At 40.9% G+C, this 21,876-nt stretch overlaps 1 protein-coding gene across 11 annotated transcripts in view; it reads right to left on the reverse strand.

Moving 5' to 3' along the window:
• Positions 1-2,597: 2,597 nt before the first annotated feature.
• The window catches only part of ano3 (anoctamin 3), a 156,386-nt gene continuing 137,107 nt past the window's right edge, over positions 2,598-21,876 (reverse strand). For all 11 annotated transcript variants that reach the window (XM_079859856.1, XM_079859849.1, XM_079859850.1 and 8 more), the window contains 6 exons: positions 18,830-18,975; positions 18,190-18,342; positions 17,729-17,876; positions 5,866-5,952; positions 5,649-5,754; positions 2,598-5,055 (listed from right to left, as the gene is read on the reverse strand). In XM_079859856.1, coding sequence (XP_079715982.1) covers positions 4,873-5,055; positions 5,649-5,754; positions 5,866-5,952; positions 17,729-17,876; positions 18,190-18,342; positions 18,830-18,975 — 823 coding nt within the window. In that variant the 3' untranslated portion in view covers positions 2,598-4,872. The remainder of the gene's footprint in view (positions 5,056-5,648; positions 5,755-5,865; positions 5,953-17,728; positions 17,877-18,189; positions 18,343-18,829; positions 18,976-21,876) is intronic.

Below are 21,876 nucleotides of genomic sequence, written 5' to 3' on the forward strand. Positions count from 1 at the left end.
ACGCCTTGCCCTGCACCGCTTTCGTGCATTGCTCAGGGGTCAACACGTACTAGTCCGATCAGACAATACCGCCACAGTAGCGTACATCAACCGTCAAGGTGGTCTACGCTCCCGCCGTATGTCGCAACTCGCCCGCCACCTCCTCATATGGAGTCAGAAGCATCTGAGGTCGCTTCGAGCCATTTATATCCCGGGAGACCTGAACCAGGCAGCCGACGAGCTGTCTCGGCTTCGGCCTCTCGCTGGAGAATGGAGACTCCATCCCCAGACGGTTCAGCTGATTTGGGGTCAGTTCGGGGACGCACAGGTAGACCTGTTTGCCTCCCACGACTCGTCCCACTGCGACCTGTTTTATTCCCTGACCGAGGGCACGCTCGGCACGGATGCACTGGCGCACAGCTGGCTGCGGGGCCTCCGCAAGTATGCGTTTCCCCCCGTGAGCCTTCTTGCGCAGACCTTGCACAAGATCAGGGAGGACGAGGAGCAGGTAATTTTGGTTGCCCCGTATTGGCACAACTGCACCTGGTTCCCAGAACTAGTACTCCTCGCGACAGCACCTCCCTGGCCTATTCCCCTGAGGAAGGACCTGCTTTCTCAGGGACGGGGCACCTTATGGCACCCTCGTCCCGATCTGTGGAACCTCCACGTGTGGCTCCTGGACGGGACGAGGTAGGTTTGAGTACCCTACCACCAGCGGTGGTGGCTACCATCACTTCCGCTAGAGCATCGTCCACGAGACATGTCTATGCGTTGAAGTGGAACCTCTTCATCAACTGGTGTTCTTCTAAAAATCTAGAACCCACGAAATGCCCCATCAGTGTCGTGCTTTCCTTCCTGCAAGAAGGGTTGGAGCGAAGGCTGTCTCCCTCCACCCTGAAAGTGTATGTTGCCGCCATCGCCGCACATCACGACGCAGTTGATGGTAAGTCCTTGGGAAAGCACGACCTGATCGTCAGGTTCCTGAGGGGAGCGAGGAGACTGAATCCTCCTCGTCCTCCCCTCGTACCCTCTTGGGACCTCTCAGTGGTTTTAACTGCCCTGCAGAGTGCTCCCTTTGAGCCTCTGCAATCAGTGGAGCTTAAGTTCCTGTCAATGAAGACAGCGCTCCTGGTTGCATTGGCCTCCATCAAGAGGGTAGGGGACCTGCAGGCATTTTCGGTTGACGAAGCGTGCCTGGAATTCGGGCCGGCTAACTCTCACGTGATCCTGAGACCCCGGCCTGGATATGTGCCCAAGGTTCCCGCCACACCCTTTCGAGACCAGGTGGTGAACCTGCAAGCGCTGCCTTTGGAGGAGGCAGACCCAGCCGTGGCACTGCTCTGTCCAGTACGCGCACTCCGTGCTTACGTAGACAGAACGCAGTGTTTCAGGACCTCAGACCAGCTCTTTGTCTGTCATGGTGGGAAGCTGAAGGGAAAGGCTCTCTCCAAGCAAAGGTTGTCTCACTGGATAGTGGACGCCATTGCTTTGGCTTACCAGCAGCAAGGTCGACCATGCCCCCTTGGTGTGACGGCCCACTCCACTCGGAGTGTGGCATCCTCTTGGGCTCTAACGCATGGTGCCTCGCTAACAGACATCTGCAGAGCTGCAGGCTGGGTGACACCTAACACATTCGCGAGATTCTACAATCTCCGAGTGGAGCCAGTTTCTTCTCATGTACTCGCTTCAACTAGCCGGTACTAGATTCTGCTCAGGTGTCTTCGCTTGCTCGCCATTCCTCTCCACGGACGGGATACGTGCGATATTTCCTCAGGTGAGCCTAATAAGCCCTGAGTCTCCTCCAGCACTGACGACGTCAACACCAGAGTTATGCCACCGGAGGCTTTCGCACTTGGCTAGGTGCCTCCATGTGCATGGTTCCCCTCCGGGCGACCCCCACATGTGTATTTCCACTGTAAGCCTCTTTGAGCATGTGTCTTTCCCTTGGCAAGCCACCTTGCCACCCCTGGGGTTGAAATATTCCACCTGCGGCTGGACACCCCAGTGTTACTCCGTATGCAGCCCTTCGGGGTCATATGTGTATTCCAAGTCCCCCCCTTCGGGTTGGGCATGATTGCATATTTCCACTGAGATATGCTTCCCAGTGTACCTTGGTATTCCTGTGTTAAGTAGGAGTCCTTCGTCCGTGCCAGTCTCACGACAGGGAGCTCAGACTTACGCAGGGCACTGGAAGACAGTCGAGAGGTGGCGTGATTACACTGGGAACCCCATTCGTCGTCATCCGACGTAACTCGGAGTGACAACGAAAGGGAACGTCTCGGTTACGTATGTAACCCTCGTTCCCTGAGTAGGGAACGGAGACGTTACGTCTCCCTGCCACTTCCGCTGTACCACTGGAACGCCTGAGTTCAGTCTCGGCTCCTCAGCGAAGAAACATATCTGCATGTCGCCGGCGTACTTCCTTATATACCCCCAGGATGGGGCGGAGATACGCTATGCAAATTCCGCAGACCCATGGCATTTCATTGCCATTGGCTCGTTTTATATACTCGAAGATGATAGGCTTTCTAAGCGAAAACCCATTCGTCGTCATCCGACGTAACGTCTCCGTTCCCTACTCAGGGAACGAGGGTTACATACGTAACCGAGACGTTTTACCCCACTTTTGATTTGAAAGTTTTTACTTTAAAAGGCAGTTGCTAACAAGTGGTCAAAAGGGACTAAGGAGGTTGTTGGGGACATAAACAATGTCTACTCTCTAGTCCACTTTCACAGCGTTGTTGTGTTTATAATCGGATTCTAGCAAACTATTAACTTAATAGAGACATTTTTTTATTTTATTTTATAAAGACTGAAAGAGTTTAAGAACCTTAATGGTTGTGACATTGAAGACAGGACATGCAACCATCGAGTAGCTCGTTTATAGCCTACATTTAGCTTTTTACTTCTGGCGATTGTATTAAGACATTAAAATGAATAAAAGCTGTTAATTTGAGAAGATTATCATGATGAACAAAACATCATAAACTTTTATTGGTCACGTAACTTGTTTTCTGCACTAATCCAAAAGAAGAGAGAAAAAATCCTATTGGCTTTTTGTTGAACCAGGGTGATGCTAACTTCTGGGTTGGCCTACAAAAATACATCATCACTGTAGCACTCTATGGTACTGTAGGTTATGTCGGAAGCATTGCATTATTGGATACCGCATTTCACTCAACACACTCTGGTTGTATGCTGAACACTTTTGCAATTGTAGTGGGTCATCTATGCATACGGAAAATTCACAGTACATACATGCAGTACTATATACTGTAGAGATGCACTTCCGTGAGCTTAGGTCGGTGGGCACATGGGCTGATGGAGCCATAAACACACAAAATACATCACAGCTGAGCAACAAACGCAGGCATCGGAACACAGATACACTCACACATCAAATTCAGCTCACACACGCTACAAAACCTGACACATGGACAAGGACATAGTCTTTTATAAAATAATAAAAAACAAAGAAACAACATGCAATTAAAAAAATAACATGCATGTTATTTATATCACCATTTTGCCAAAGTTGGCAATTTATTTTGCCTAGACAAAATGACATTGTATTGAAAGACAGATCTGCATATCTTTTCAAGGCGATGTAGTACATACAAACTGTTCAATTGCATAAACAGACTGATTTTTATTTGGTAATTTTTTTTGTACTTTTTTTTTTTTACCAGAAACCACTTTTGTAACAAGAATCACAATGTGAGATGCTGGCAAGCGAAGAGAGAGGGCGTATTCGGTAAATATGTTCGTAAGTAAACGTTGTCACATTGCCTGGCTCCAGGTAGAGATCTGCTTCACAGCGGGATGATAGCTGCCACGCACAGAGATGCAGACAAGTAGACAAGCAGAGGACAGGAACTCCAAAAGCCCTTCATCTGCATAGTAAACAATCCAACCGCACGAGTGCTCCATTCAGAACTATGATAGGACACAGATGAAAGAGCAGCGTCTCTGCAGGCCATGCTGGGATGGATGCGTGTTCAATGAATATTTTCAAAGTTGTTTCCCACCTACACACTTGAGTTTACCGTGTATCAGAGAACGCTGTAATCCATTGATTTAAAAGTTGATGATCCGGCACATGGAGATAGCGAGGGTTTGCAAAAGTGAAACTCCTTCATATGACCTTCACCTTGAACTCTTTCAGCAGTGTACTCTGGAACAGACTTTTTTTTTTACCATTGAGAAGGCAGTCGGGTCCAGTTGTGCTTTCGGATATCCAATTTGTTGCATTTCCGCTTGCTTTCAAATGAATCCGACTCTTTCCACACTCTCAAAATGGATCTTACGCAATTATATCCATGAAACATCATCAGAGCTTTCTCCAGTGCTGTGGTTCTCAAACTTTTAAATGTGGCAAACCACCATTTTTTTTTCTTTTGCCAGGTTGCTGTTTTGCTACTTTTAGCCGAATTAACTTAAACTAGCCAACTGTTTTTAAAGTAGCCAATCAGTAGAGTTTGAGAACTACTGCTCTAGTGAGTAAACACAATCAGCAGGATGGAAAAACAGGATAATTGAGGTCTCAGGCAGGGGTCATGTGACTGAGAAGAACCTCTTTGGTGCAGAGTCCAGCTGCCAACTCCTGGTTCTAATGGCCCACCCGGAGATCAAGTTTTGACCTCAAACAAACACTGAATCCGCTCCCTGGTTTATCATAGCAATGAAAATCTGAAGTGGGCAGTCCATGCATGGAATCAATAAAGCCAGCCATCCAAGGCAGCAGAACAGTCGTACATGAATGCCTGTGTTCACATTTGTGCTGCAGTTGCGCAAAGACGTTTGTTTACCACTTTCAAGCATTTATGTGCTTTTGTGGGAAGGGTATGTGATTCTCCAGTGGGCATTTATCTGTGTATTTATGGGCAGGCACGGCTAAGGCCACTCATGGTGATAACGTTTGCCATTCTTTTTCCGCTCTTTCTGCAGGTGCTCCAGTTCCGCCTCATACACCATCTCTTGCATTAGATATTTCTCCCTGCGCATGCGATCACACAGGTCTTTGGGCATGTCTGGAATCATGTGGGCTATGAAGGTCTTAATGCCAAACACAAGGTGCTATGGAGAATACAACAGACAATAAAAAATGCATACATATTAAATATTATTTTGCAGTATTGAGTAGCTAACGACAACTAAATCAGCCTTTCATGTAGGTAATTTAAATTGAGGTGTGCTAATGACCACAACGTGATGTTTATATGCACAGCTATCATGTACCAGTTGGCCTACATTTACACTGACCATCCTAAACCTCATTCCCACCCAGGTCACGGCACCACTTTAACTTGCTCCTTGCAGGGCACTCCAAGAACCAGTGATAGTCGGCATGAGAGTTGGGCACGTTAACAAGAATGCTAAAGACCACAGCCTCTAGTGTTAGTCGAGTCGAGGTTTACCTGCATAGCTCTCTTGTACCAGATGGCTTCCATTACACTAGTCACTAATGACTATTGCCTTGAATAATATTGTAACTCTATCAAAGGGCAGCTTTAACTTTAACTTCATTTAAACTTAAAAACTTAACTTAAAATTATGAATATATTGTAGATTTGCAAGCTAAAGTTTCGAAGTAGCTTCCCCAAAACTACATTGCGAATGCTATAAAACATTACTCAAATAAGATTACAAAAATGTGAAGTAGCACTGACCTCAAAGACGATGATGAAGGCTAGTCTGGCAGCCAAAACATGCCAGAACTGCAAGGTGAAATCGTAGGGTTCAGGACTCCACGGAGGTGCTCTGTAATCCCGATATCTGTAGAGGGGAATAACAGAACTTGATCTCCATGAAAGTGAAAAAAAAAAGAAAAGAAAAAGAAAATGAATAGCATTTAACAAGGTAAAACTAGCATGGGTGTTGCAGTACCTGCAGTACTGATTTTGGAAACTTCCGTTTTTAAATTCACCCATGTCAAAAACAGACAAGCTGTTGTTCAAGTATCCTCTTAGACATCTGTGTAAAGACAGGGAAAACACAAATATATAGCATTAGCAATACAAAGCTTCATATAAGGATTTTGAATGCAACCTCTTATCTTTAATAATTAAGTTAAATTATATATATATAATTCCATATACAGTGAGGAAAATAAGTATTTGAACACCCTGCTATTTTGCAAGTTCTCCCACTTGGAAATCATGGAGGGGTCTGAAATTGTCATCGTAGGTGCATGTCCACTGTGAGAGACATAATCTAAAAAAAAAAAAATCCAGAAATCACAATATATGATTTTTTAACTATTTATTTGTATGATACAGCTGCAAATAAGTATTTGAACACCTGTCTATCAGCTAGACCCTCAAAGACCTGTTAGTCTGCCTTTAACCTGTTAAGCTGCAACCCCACTTTTGAAAAATCCCCAGAAATGACATACCCAAACTGAAACAGATACAGTTCATGAACCCTTTGTACTAAAAGCACAAGTATGGTCTCATTTGAAAGCTGACACCTGGCAGTTTATTGTAAATGTAGAATTAATTATTGTCATAATGACAAAAATTGTTATAAATAGCTTCAAAGTTTTGTAAAGTTATTAGAAATTAATTTTTATGAAACATCCTCATGAAAATAAAATTGAAGTTGGCACTGGAGCAATCTAGAAATGCACTACAGCTAAAGCCACATGTCTAAACATTTTATGTTTAAAATCTGAAGATAATAAGTCCAAAACTCTGTATTTAGTTAAATGTTTTTCAAGACCATGTCATGTGACTTTATTTTGATTTGACGCTAAGATGCTTCTGATGTGTATTGTCATCTTCTAACCATCTATCCAGTATATTGTCTCTATTGTTTTGTGGTGCAAACGAGCCCCATTCAGTCTCAGTCTCCCCCTGCACACATTCACACCTCTCCAGCCTGGTTATGGCTCGAAATATGCATTTCTTTTGTCTGCATTATAGTTACTAACGACTGGCTAATTACAAGCTATTCATAGGGTTTCAATCCCTAATTTCTTTTCTCAAAGTTCACCTCACATTTTAAATAAAGAATAAAGAACATTCTTGAATAAAGAAACTTTCAGTAAGCATTCAAAAAAACATAAAAGTATAACTTCTAGGTTGCAGGTCCAACAAGTTTATTCAGATCATTACTTGTTTACACCGTCTCGCAGCGCTGTGAGGAATAATAATAATGGAAAATGTCCCTCAGAAGTGCGGGTATTTCGAGGAGCAAGGATCCGACTGAGCTGAGGAATACTGCAGTAAGTTTTTTTTTTCTCAAGTGAATCGCGTTTCTGTGAATGAACGGCAGCCGCAGAGATGCGCGCTGTTTACCACAGCTCGCAAAAAGACAGTTTAAATTTAAATCGCGTGTGTGAATGAATGATGATGTTTTAGCAAACTGTATTGCTATACTGAGATGAGTAAAATATTACGTATTAAACTGCAAATTAACATTTATATGCCCTAATATTTCATAAAAACAACGTTACAGTCAGGCGAAATATGAAAAACAACATTTTGTTGACTAGATTTGAGTACAGTTTTTACTGTAGAATATACTGCCACATCAAATAAGATTTTGTTTAGCAATTTCTGCTCATATGTTATATATATATATATATATATATATATATATATATATATATATATATATTTCACGCGACACGCAAGCGTCTTGGAAGCGTTTCCATGCAAAATTGAATAGGAAAATCTGTTTATATGTCATTTTGACACGAATACATATTAATAAATGTCATTTTGATGTTTAAAAGTGTCTAGGTTTTGACATAAATGCAAATATAAATGTAATTTTACAAAATATTATCGATTTTCAAATACTGCTGTATTGAATGAACAGCTTTTAGCAAACTCTATTGCTACTGAGATGAGGAATATATACTGTATGTGTTTTGTCAAAAATAAAGTCATCAACTAACTAATAAATCCTTTACTTTGAAATACGTATGATAAAATGTATACTTTAGTTTTGAAAGACGTTGACTAGTTTTGAATAGATTATAAAGTGTTTACTGTACAATAGACTGCCACATCAAATAAACTTTTGTTTGCCAATTTTGCTCATATGTTAAATATAGTATGTTTTGTCAAAAATAAAGTCATCAAATAATACGTTTTGTATACTTTAGTTTTTACAAAGAAAGATTACACTTGAATTGTTGTTGTAATTGTAACCTTTTTAATAAAAAATATATATTTACAAGGTAGATGTAAACAAACTATTAAAAGGTAATTTTTTTTTTTCTTTAAATAATTTGTATTGTGTTTTATTGGTGACAAATTTGGGGAGAGGATAAATATTCCAAAACTGAAAATACAGTATGAGAATTAACTGCACAATTACTAGACACTAGACAAGGCAACCTTGGATATTGTACAATTTGCAAGCACAATTTGTGGAAAAATAAAAAAAATTGCGATGCTTCCAACTGTGAACCAATTTGGTAGTGTGTGTATATATATATATGCCATCTGAAAATGCCATCTGAAATTTTCTTCTAGAATGATCATTTTTATGAAGCTTGTATATTTAAGTTAGCTATAGGTGACACACCTGAATGAATGGCTCATTAAGTATGCAGGGACATTGTCTCATCAGGTGTGAACTACTAAATATGCATGATGCTGTTGGATCGTTTACGCCCCATCTGCATATTGGCTTTCCAAACTAAAAGTGTTTCACAAAACTTAAATCAATGTATCGTTTTATGTGAATGATTAGGCAGGATGATTTTCACATCATTTTGAAGAAAAAACTCTAGGCGACGACATTAGTCAAAAGTCTTATTTACACATATTTAGTACGTGTTTTGTGGCCTTATTTCAGAAACTTTCATTTTTAGTTTTTTCAATAACCATGCATAAACATTATTCTCTCAAAAATGAAAACATGTACATACATGTGGCTCACATATTATGGTAGTCCTGTTTGTGCTATATAGAGTGAATTTACACCTTTGCCATTAATATGTTTACACTGTAAAAAATGATCGTGATTTTAACAGTAAAAGACTGTAAAAATGCTACAGTGAAAAACTGTTAATTGGTTAACAGAAAGTTTCCGTACTATATACGGTAAATAACTTTGATAGATCTAATGGTACATCTAATGTCATTTTTACTGTAAAATACTGTTAAATTTACAGTTTTTGGAAGTAAAAACGAACAAGTCATTGTATAATTTACAGTGAAAAAACGTAAATTGACATTCCCACAATTCCCTGCGTAACACTTCACATTTGATGTGTTTTTGTTGAAATAACTGTTTCGTCATAGTTTTCTTAGTTTTTTATAATCAGTTATGTACATTAGGGGTTTATGTTACATTTAATGTTGTTAAATTAATGTTTATTGTATTTTTAAAATTTCATGTGTGTTACCATGATGGTGTTTAATGTTTGAGTGAATGACACTGTGCACCTTCTATATATTAATGTTATCTTTCTTGTGGAAGAACTATTTGTGATGAGCTTTGATTAATCATGTAACTCTCATTACTGCTGAGATTGTTGGTTTGTCAGCGTAATTCTATGGTACAAAACAGATAATAATACTTCAATAGGTCAGTAAATTAACATTATATCATATTACTGAAATCCAATGTTAAATATACATGTTTAAAATGTTAAATTTACATGTAACTCCGTAAGTATGTTTACGGTTTGATGTGTTTTTTACAGTATTGTTCTGGTAACCACAGCTGCCAGTTTTTTTCCGTAAAAACAACAGGATTTTTTTTACAGTTTTAAACCAGCACATGTCAAGGCCCGTCTTAAGTTTGCCAATGACCATTTGGATGATCCAGAGGAGTCATGGGAGAAAGTCATGTGGTCAGATGAGATCAAAATAGAACTTTTTGGTCATAATTCCACTAAACGTGTTTGGAGGAAGAAGAATGATGAGTACCATCCCAAGAACACCATCCCTACTGTGAAGCATGGGGGTGGTAGCATCATGCTTTGGGGGTGTTTTTCTGCACATGGGGCAGGGCGACTGCACTGTATTAAGGAGAGGATGACCGGGGCCATGTATTGCGAGATTTTGGGGAACAACCTCCTTCCCTCAGTTAGAGCATTGAAGATGGGTCGAGGCTGGGTCTTCCAACATGACAATGGCCCGAAGCACACAGCCAGGATAACCAAGGAGTGGCTCTGTAAGAAGCATATCAAGGTTCTGGCGTGGCCTAGCCAGTCTCCAGACCTAAACCCAATAGAGAATCTTTGGAGGGAGCTCAAACTCCGTGTTTCTCAGCGACAGCCCAGAAACCTGACTGATCTAGAGAAGATCTGTGTGGAGGAGTGGGCCAAAATCCCTCCTGCAGTGTATGCAAACCTGGTGAAAAACTACAGGAAACGTTTGACCTCTGTTATTGCAAACAAAGGCTACTGTACCAAATATTAACACTGATTTTCTCAGGTGTTCAAATACTTATTTGCAGCTGTATCATACAAATAAATAGTTAAAAAATCATACATTGTGATTTCTGGATTTTTTTTTTTTTAGATTATGTCTCTCACAGTGGACATGCACCTACGATGACAATTTCAGACCCCTCCATGATTTCTAAGTGGGAGAACTTGCAAAATAGCAGGGTGTTCAAATACTTATTTTCCTCACTGTATATATATATAATAATATATAATAATAATAATATATATATATATATATATATATGGACTTTTGGTTTGCTCACTTTAAGTTTCCTGTTTCATTTGTCTTAGTTCCCTTTCAAAAGCTATACTCAATGCTGCGCTTGATTTTTTAAGTGCTATGGGCAACGCTTTTGTGTGTGACCAGCTGTGAATATATGTGTGCAACACGTCAATGGAATTGACTTTGAACTTAGACTCGGACAGTGCACGTCATTGGAATGCGCGCGTATCAGAGGCTATAATTAGATGCGCCACAGGTGTATCGACAAGGTCTTTAGTCATCAGACCATACAGTGATGTGTGTGTGCATCTCAAGCTCTCAAAAACTCTGATAGGAGTTAGTTTTTGCAAGGCAGTGCACAGAAAAATCTTTCTGTTTTTCCTCTAAACTGATGAAAAAGAAACAAAAGAAAAACAAAACAAACGGTATGTGCCTCAGTGTTCACGTCCTATGGCTGAATCGGACACACACCAATACTGTTTTGTTTATTTGGGGAGAGAGCATGCTGCCCTTGCCTTTGAGCATTGTGGAATGTTCACAGTTAAAGTGCTTCACGTTCGCTTTGCTTATTTCAAAGGGGTAGCACCCAGGGTATTTGAAACTTTCGTTTGCAAAATCTTTGCACTCACATCTTGCCTATTATAGAGATATTATAGTTATATTATTGGCAAAGAATAAAGAGTTGTGATTAGCTTGCTAAGTTAACCATTTCTTGTATTTTGCATGTTCACTCTACAGTTTTCCATAGCAAATCAAAATATCCCCTTTCCTTTACCTCAAGAAAACGTAGCTAAAGGTAAGCAGGTAATTAAAAACAGCTTACAATTTCACTCTGTATCACGACACTTACCAATCTTCCTTTCACCATTAGCGTGTGTATCGGTGTGTGTGGGCAGGAGGGTGCATAGCGAGTTCAACTTCAGACCAAACTAGAGTAACGACGAGACGAGATGAATCCTCCAGTTACTTGCAGCGCTCCGGTCTGCAATGCTCTGAAAGCTGCCACAGTTCACACCAATGCAACGAGACGGTGCGGTGCATCATCTTGATAGCACAACGACTCTTTGTACTTCTGTCCAACTTCCGACATTTCGGCTATTTTTTGTAGCTGGATATATATCATTTGTTGCGTCTAAATATGAATGAGGATACGATTATTGATAAATCGAATTGTTATTGTTGTTCTTATTATCATTTAGGGGGGCTTAGGAACATTTTGTGGTAGCTTCAGCCCCCCTAAAATAGGCCTAACGACGTCCCTGGCACCCACAATGTCATCATTGGGCTCACATGTTGATCTGTCTGAGGAGCGAGAGACGGGTCCACCCCTATCGCTCGCTCTCTCTCTAGATCGTGATGTCCTTTATGCCTGACTACCGAAGCGTGTGATGCGGCGCTTCTTCGGCTTGGGCAGAGAACACTGAATCTCGTGAGTTTGCCGCCTCCAAGCGTCCCTCCCGTGATGATAAAAAAGGGGAACTGCTCAGGGTGGTCGCTCGTGCAGTGGCCAGATTTCACTAGTCACAGAAAAAAGAGACCCGTAAAACACTTAAAGGGGTCATATAATGGTACATGAACTTTTACAAGTTGATTGTTCTGAAATGTATGTTGGCAGTGCCTGTACACAACCATCATAAAATGATAAAAATCCATCCAGTTTTTTTTTTTTTATCTTCTTATATGTTTTCCCCCATCTCAAATAAAGCCATTCGATCTTGTGACGTCACAAAATCGACGCCCCTCCCACGATTGTTGATTGACAGCAGCGTTTCAACACAGACCCGCCCTCACTCGTGAGCGAGCTGTCAATCATAGTCCGCGCGGACCGGCGCTTTCATGTTTGCGCGAATCATTTCACACACCAGACTGCTTTACAAACGAGGGTCAGTAACGTTATAAAGCTGGTTTTGCTAAGAAGTAGGGATGCCACAATTCTCAATATAATATTGAACCGTTCGGTACGACATCCACGGTTCAATACGCGCTTGTGAATTGCGTTTTTTTCGGTTTTACGTTTAAATAATTTATGTGCGTTTTATTTCTCTCCGAATTGACTGTTTGTGTGTGCCTGTAAGTCTACAAGCTGATAAGGAAATTCCCAGCGAGTAAATATTCAATATGCTCTAAATTTAGGGGGCGCTTAACCATCATTCCACACTTTAACATGGCGAGCGGCGGTGAAGTGATGCTACAGTACGAGGAAGCGCCGGCGTCTTTCAAATCCGTGGTGTGGGGACATTTCGGTTTTGCCGTTGAGTATAGTGCCGAGGAAGAAAAAACGGTAAACAATAAAAATAACTGTGTGCAAGCATTGTTTTACACGTGTAGCCTACTCAAACGGAAACACTTCCAACATGACTGCACATCTGCGGCGCCATCACCCAATATCACTGTCTGAAGGCACAAATATGTTTATTTGAAATGGTCAATTTAAAGGGGTCGCACACCGGACGCGCAGCGCCACGTCTTTTAAATTCGAAAACATTATTCTCTATGAGTGTACGTAGCGCTACACACACCGTCGGCGCCTTTCGGCTCAGGACCGTGTTCAAAATCCTGCCGCGCCACAGAATGCCATCTATATAGTTTTACATTAAATGTACATTTATTTGTCTCAAATCGTCGTTAATGTATATACTGACTTCACCCTGTGCTGCAATATACATTTAGTTTTACATTCATTCACAGAAATCAGCTGCTTGAATGAAAATTGCTGATGTTATCGGATTTTCAGGTGACATTCAGTTAACGGACGCTCTGAGGTAAAGAGATGTCAGTGTTAATTGTATATTATACAATACACTAAGAACTAGTGGACTTTGCTTAGCTTTTAAGTAAAATAAAGGAGTATTGCAATAAATCGTTTTTATTTTTTTCTCCTTAACCTCTTACTGTTCCTATTGCCTAAGCACAGAATAACAAAAAAACACTATTATGTGTCAAGCCATCAGAACCGAACCGAAACGAAAACCGTGGTTAAAAAACCGAGGTATGTATTGAACCGTGGGCTAACTGTATTGTTGCATCCCTACTAAGAAGCTGCTCCTGAAAAAAGGATCGGTACCAACTATTCGTGTTCCTGCTGCACCTCCAGAATAACTGAAGTGAGTGTAACGTTTTATTAACCTTTATATTAATATTTATATCAATCTTTGCAAATCGCTTGCACGCTTCACGATGAATGCGGCTGTTTACACTCAGGGTACATTACGGCATGTTTTCTATGTACGACGTTCTAAATATAATTCATAATCCCACGTTTATAATGAACAACGCGTTATGGTTATTGTGTTATTATTACAAACGGTGTACGCACAGAACAGAGGGGCGGGGTGAGCAAAGCTCATTATCATTTAAAGACGCATGCACTAAAACTGCGTGCTGAAAACAGAGCTGTTTTTGACCAGGTAAAATGAGTGTTTTCTTACAATACTAATGAGAAATTTTAATTAAAGTATATTACAAACTTTTAATTTAGACCCTAAAGAATCATATTAGCTTGTACAAAAATGGCATTATATGACCCCTTTAAAGTTAGCCTCCTTGACGAGTTGACGCGCGGCAAAAATGACGTCATTGCGGTATGGGCGGTCATGCGCGTTGGGTGCGCAAGACCCCATTTCGCTTGTCAGTGTGCACGGCTTTTTTTGTAACAGCGCGCGCAGCTCCGCATCCGAAGATGCACAACTTCGAGCCGAATCTGGCCGAGCATGTACATCTCACCGCACCGGCGGCACCCAGTTTGTGCGCTTAAATTTGTTGCTTACGTTTACAAAATGAGCCTATAGCAGACATAAGCCATTTTAATAAAAACAAAGGTCCATGTTTTATAAAATGTCCATGAAACTTAATGAAATGTTTAGTGAAATTAGAAAATATTTAAGAGATCGTTAATTTAGTTGTATAGCCTACATACATGTTTTTATATCAACATATTTTGTTCTAATGTCACAAGTAATAGTCTCAGGGTTTAATGGATTTTACACGATTCTTTTTGTAGTGTGGTATTGGTGGTGATGTACTAAAATAATCATTGTCACATGTGGCCCATTCTTCTTCTCACCGTTGATTCCTGAAGGTTCCGAGTATAAACGCCTCGTCCATCTGGGGAGACTCGCGCTGCGGAGCTAGGCGAAAGTAGCCTATAAACAAGGCTGTATACGATGCTACCTCAGATCGGAGAGATGCTCATGGGCTATCTCTCCTCTGGGAGCGCATCATCAGAGGCATTTTCAGCAGGTCAAGCATATCAGGCTGATCTTATTAAAGATTTAAACAGCCATTTCATCCAGACCATGTTGGCTTGTCTGATTGATATTTGGGTGTATTTATTGCTGAGGAATTAAATGATAATCATGACTCATCTAATTTGAGAGGTTAGATGCTTGGATTAATACATTGTCTGGCTGTTCTTTGGCTATATATAATTGTGAGGAATTAAATAGTGAAATAGCCATCTAAAAAAAAAAGAAAAAACAAGATGGACTTTGAGAGCGCCGCCCCCGAGCGCTCCTCCCGTTATGATAAAGTGTGTGAGAGGTTACTCGAGGTGGTGACTCATACCAGGCTGACCTGCTAAAAGAAAGGCTCAAAAGCAGAGTTTGGCGAGTTGTGCTCTCCCTTGTAAAGACTGGGGACCGGCTTGTTGCGCTCAGCAGCCTCATAATAGACATGAGACAAAAGTCCTGAGGGTTTTTTGTTCCCAGGTCTGTGGGGTGTGCCCCTTCGGGATGGGGCATGTAAAACACATCAATCAGCTCCTAACCGACACCCTCATGAAACCACTGTAACATCCCCGCCACGTCTGGTGATAAGGGGGGCAGCGGTTTCCAGCCAAATGTTGGATGTCCTGTTGTTTCCTGTTATCACCCAGGACACAGAACATTTAACATCCCCCAACAGGAAGTATTAAAATTGGTACCCCTTTAAAGAGACTTTGTCAGCGTGAAAGCTACTGCCAGGTATCTCTCTTTGGGTCCTAAAGACAGAAAAAAGGAATTCACGGCCCTCCTCGTTTTAATGGAGTGGTTCACTACCGTGAAACAGCACGGCTTTCTGAAGAGTTTGAGGCTTTCATCAAATTGTGCCAAAAAACGGTTAATTACTCTAAGATTTTAAAACAATGTGCATTAGCGACATCTGGCGGTCAGAGTTGTTTTCTCCACCATATCTAACAAATCATCACGGAGCAGAGGATATACGGTTTGAAAAAGCAAATGACAAAACAAAGCTTCTGAAGTCCGTGGTGTACAAGAGTGGAATCAATCTGGGATCAGTACAGTTCTATCTAATCTGATCTAATGTCATCTAAATTAATTTGTGCCAATGAGACCACAACTCATGTCATGTGTAGCCTGGTCAACGGATTCACATATTGATCAATAATATAAAATATAAAAGTATAATTAATATTTGACGTGAGTTGTTGAAAAAATATTTTGGGTGAGCTGTTTAACCCTTATGTTCGGTTAGGGGTCTTTGAGACCCCAGCTATAATACATGATTAAATGCAACAGAGGTGTGACGTGCATTCAGTTTCTGTTTGGTGTTGAGGTTACAGTTGACTCAGAACTATTCTACTGAATCCCAAATAAGTGTACATACACACACGCACACTCGTTTGCATGTCTGACAGCCCTCAAAGTGACGGGATAATCATTTCCCTTTTATGCAATGGAGGGAAGAGCCAATTTTTTCAAACCAGCTGACCCGCCTTCCGATACTGCATTTAAAGCTACGTTTGAAGCTTCAAACATCATCAATCACATGGTATAGTCATTTCGATACAAGCATCGGTACAGTGTCAGTGTGAGATACAATAGTGCTTTGAAAACTGCATCAGAGCATCAGAGCCCCAGTATCAACCGTCCCATCACTACCCTTCATCATCATCTGGACCTTAACGTTACATAATACCAGACAGGTCGCTTCCGCCCGCCACAACAAAGGAGCCTGTGAGGTGTACAGCGCCAACGATCGCCCCAGAGTGGAAGCCCAGCTGTGGAAGCCCAATCCCCTGGCTCTGCCACCGGCCGCTGACCCCTTCTCTCCACCTCGACCTGCACTCTCCACCTTGGCTCCTCCCACCCTCGGCTCCACCAGAGACCCTCTGCCTTGTGGCACCACTGGGTTCCCCTTGACCCTCCGGCTCCACCATGGTCAGTTGTCACTCTGTCTGTGCTACAGACTTGAGAGCCTTCCGCTGCGCTCCATCTCTCCACTCCTACGACTTCAGCAGGCTCCTTATTCCCCCCGGCTCCGCCTTGGTTCTCCGGTGCTCTGGTTCCTCCTCGGACGTTTGTTGCAGCGGCTCCGCCTAGGTCTTCAGTGCCAGTGGTGTCACTTGGTCCTATCGGCTCTCCGTCTGCGCCTTAGGCTCCCCTAACTATGGCTCCCTCTCCTTCGGTCATCACCCGGATGTCGTCAGCTACCTCTACATCATGGCTCCTCCCGTCGTCAACTCCGCCGTGGGCTAACATCCTGGGTGCTTGGTTTAACACTACCTGGCCACTTTTCCCATCATCTCCACCATGGTGCTACCTCCATCTACTCCTCCCTGGTCTCTGCTGCCTGTCCGTCTACCTTCTCCCAGGCCTTCGCCACAAGGCCACCACAAGGGTTAGTGTTAGCTGAATTAATGAATTTCTAATTTTCAAAATAGTTTCCCAGAAACAAGTTGATGGTGAAGCTGAATAAGCTGAATTAAAAAAAAAAAAATCTAAATTAAGCTTAAAACAAGCAAAATTATCTGCCACTGAGGTTAATTCAAACGGAAACAAGATTATTTTTCTTACCCCATTAGCAGATGCTTTACCTTGTTTTAAGCAAAAAAACTGTTTTTCGGAAAACAAGTCATAAAATCTTATGACATTTTACTTGTGGTATTTACATCTGGTAAATGAATCTTGATCCAAGAATTTTTAGATATTTGGACTGGAAATGAGCCAAAAAAAAAGAAAAAAAAAGCCTTTTTTTTAAAAAAGCAGTGCACCCATCTCCACCAGAGTGGCTAACAAAATAAATCTGCTCAGCTTTACAATACGCATGCCACTGTTTGTTTTGTTTTTTTAGCCCTGTAATTGCTGCTTGCAGCTATTTGTAAATTTTCGTACTTCTCATGCCGGTAACCCTTGTCCACACAGGGCCCATATTTGAATGCATAGACGAAGCGAGGGATGTAATCTGAAGTGATGGCAATGACGAAGGCGTTTGTTATGACAGCCACAACTCCAATTCCCTCCAGGATTCCATGCCAGATACCTAAATAAACAAACAAACAAATTAAACAAACAAACAAACAAACAAACAAACAAACAAACAAACAAAATTACCAATCTTTCAAAACACATGTATTGAAATATAACAGGACAGATAATACATATATCTGTAAAATTATCTGCTATATTAATGTATCAGCTGTTAAGCATTAATTTATTCTGTATAATGTAAATACTGGTGCTAACAATCAAAATTGACAACATACTAAATGTAATTATAACAAATGACTCTTGGGTTTCTTGTTTTTAGGTTGGAATAAACAGACATCAGGCTAATTGAGGTGAAAAAGACTGACCGATGTCAGTTGCGCGGGCGGGCATCGGTCTCCTCCACTGCGTGACAAACTTGTAGGCGTCTAATCGGATCTCAATGATGTTGTTGAGCAGAGCCAGGAGAGGAGCCAGAGGAAACGCCGCCACAAAGATTGTAGTGAAACCAAACTGCAGAACTGTACAGAAAACAGATGAAATAAAGATCCCATCTACGCAACAAGCAAATGATTTGCCGAATTAGAACACTCATTATAATCAAGCATTTACCCTTTTGTGGTTAAGCTAGTCTAAAAATGGCTTCATTAGGGTAGAAATATACTTTATGAAAATGTGTAAAAATCGACACAATTGCTTGGCAAATGCATTGCTGGAATGCGGTCCTGTTGAAAATACTTGGCATTCTAGGTTCTAATGTGTCCTGTAATCGTAACAAACCTCAGTCCTCAAATGGACAATAGAGTCAACCACCTGTGCCATTAAACCAAATTATTCATTTTAACTAACTTCCTTGGTGTGGCAAGCAGGACGTGGCCGAGAGCCGTGAGCTTCGTTCCCACAGCTCTCGGCATCGTCCTGCTTGCCAAACTTGGCAATATTCAATTTTGCCATTTGAAAATGACACGCCTTAAATCTCACTATAGGTGTTCGTTGAGCAGAACTCACCCATTTCCAGGTACTCGTCCACCAGGCCATGTGCGTTCATTGGCTGCAAGTTCCAGTCTCTATCCCATTGCGGAAGCCCTTCTTTACTATTATTCTGCTCACCTGCTCGTTTCATCTTACGCCGAGACCACCAGTTCTGCAACAGTCTGGTGGATGAAAAAAATAAAAAAATAAATATACGAAGAATATGAAAAGTGATGAGTAGTTAGGGCCATAGCTAATGGGATTCCAGTAGAAGACAGTGTAATTCATTGTATTTTACATCATAAAAACAATTAATCTACCAATCAATGCGAGTAGAATAAAGCTGAAATGTACTGACAATTTTTTAATGTATTGAATATTGAAATGATCCTGTGTTCCACAAAAAAGACAATATGGGTTTAGAATGAAATAATGAGAATAAATGAGTGAAAAATAACAGAGTTGTGTTTTTTCTGTGAACAGTATTGGTAATCTAAACTAATGTCCCCTCATCATGTTTTCCTGATAGTCTGTTAAGTTCACTGTTGCCATGGCTCTTTCTGATGAAGCATAGATTTTACTCTGTACTGCAGGGTTGGCAAAATCAATCAGCCGTGAACACAGTGGACTTCAACTAAGGACAAACTGTCCAGTGAAGCAAACATTTCCTATTTGGGATAATAATTGAGTAACACAGACCTGTGTTCGTACATTCAATAACAATGCCAGATCTTATGAAATAATGTATGTGTAATGTAAAGAATGATAAATAAAAGCATGAACTTATTATGAAGGAACCTATACTACTGTTTTAGGTTTAGGGGCTTAGGGGTTAGAAAAGAATCAATAAAATTAAATCTATGCTCCATCAAAGAGGAAAAGGTGTTCATCAATAATTTATTTGCCAAGTAAGACTCCAATTGCAAGCAATTTGACATAAGTACCTTCCAACATCTAGGTGAAATATGTAATCTGTGATCTACACAATATCCGATACTGTCTGATTTATTATGCGATAGGTGAGATGCCGGATAGCATTCCGGTGGTCAAATCGACAATGCAACATTTAGGTTGTTAGCAAAGTCTTTCATAGTCCCGAGTTGCGTCCCAAATGATGCACTATACACTACGCACCTACAGTATACTTACAATATACTTGTCCGAGTAGTGTGTGAATTTCATAAGATTAATTTGTCATTCAACATCGGAGTCTAAAAGCCCCTCCCCCTCTGCTACGTACGACAGTTGATTGCATGAAGTGTCCAACATTCCATACTTAGTTTTTTTCGTTAATTTAGTGCATCATCCGGGTATTTAAAGAGCATTTTTTCTTTTTGGAATTTTCAGTTTGAACACACTACTCACACTATTTATGCTTAAAAACGTCATTGAATAGTGCATAAGTATGTGAATTGGGACCAACCTTCAGCCTCCAACAAGACATTTCAATTGGCTGGCATCTATGCAATTTGTGGGAGCACACATGATATTATAGTACATGATGTACCAGTGGCAATTTTTTGGCGAGCTCTTAAAAGCATGACCTGACCTACATTTTTCTTGTTTGCTTGTCATTTTTGATATTACATCTCAGGATAGTTGCTAGTAAAAGGCTTGGGACTTTTTCAAGTGATCAGCGTTATAAAAATTTAATTTTCCTGCAATTCCAGATTGATCAGAGACTCAGACTCAGTGTCCCATTTTTGGAAACTACAACTGCAGCAAGGTGCCAGAGCACTAACCACATCCATGTACATATCAAATAAACTATTACATCCATAAAATCAAACATTATAAACAATAAATTGCTTCAAAACACATTAAAATACCAGACTCTATTCTTAAGTCATACATTATGTATACTAAGTACACAACAGTTTAGTAGCTTAATGGCCACAGTCACAAATTCATTTCTAGTTCTTTTTGTCCTGCTTGCAGGCACTCTAAAATGACGTCAATACGCATAATCTTTACTCCGCTTAATTTGATGTAAGTGTAAACTCGTGAAACAGCAAAAACATTGGGTTGGAAGCTCAACCTACTGTCAATAACCACCCCCAAGTATTTGTGAGTGTCAACAATTTCAATGTCCAAACGTTTGAATGTTGTCATCAGAGGACTGTGTGGGGACTTCCTTTAAATCAATCACCATGTCTTTTTTTTTATTAACATTGAGCTGAAGAGAAAATCGATCAAACCATGACACAAAGTCCTCCACGACAGGGCTATGCCTCAGATCCTGTTTGTGGAGAAGAGTCATTTGCATACTTTATAATATAACTGTTCTCATACCTACCCCGACAATCATTAGTGTACATGATAAACAAAAGAGGTGAAAGACAACAGCCTTGAGGTGAAGCAGTGGAACACTGAAAGTCAGAATGAACACCATTGACTGTACTAGTCAAGTCAAGTCATCTTCATTTATATAGCGCTTTTAACAACGTAGATTGTTTCAAAGCAGCTTCACAGAGATAAGCGTATAATTTAAGGTAACAGAGATTGTTTTGGCTTTATAGCAGAGTTAAGTTATTTTCCATCTAAAGTTAGTTTTGATTGATTTGCTTCCGTCGCAACGATCATTTGTTATTAAATTAGGGGCCGCTAAGACGACACCATTCCCTCTACACAGACTTTAAACGCGAACCTGTGAGAAATGCTGATGCCGTTCACATGCGCATTTAGAATGAGTTCTATAGTTATGTGCGTTTGAAAATACGCAGGTTTGGAATTCCCTACAAGCCAAGCCTAAACAAAGTACTTGTCTTTCCTTATAAATTTTGATAAAGAATTTTATTTTATTTTGTTGCTTTGGGGTAGGAACGCGAAACGGATTTTCCCGACAACGCCTTATCTGTATAGTGGTAGTGGGATCCTCCATAGGGAGAGACTAGTTGGCACTTCAGCACTGCGTTGTCATCGGTCCAGGCGAAGGTCCTTCGTCAGATCTGGATACGGCCTGGATCCGGCAGGCTGCAGGAAAACCTCGGGATAAACACAGACACTAAAATTAGCGTAGATGCCATTCTTCTCATGATGTAACGAGTACATCAGGATTTATGGGAAGTGTTCCCGGTTCCGGC

This window comes from Squalius cephalus (genome assembly GCF_949319135.1).
Source record: "Squalius cephalus genome assembly, chromosome: 23".
NCBI lineage: Eukaryota > Metazoa > Chordata > Actinopteri > Cypriniformes > Leuciscidae > Squalius > Squalius cephalus.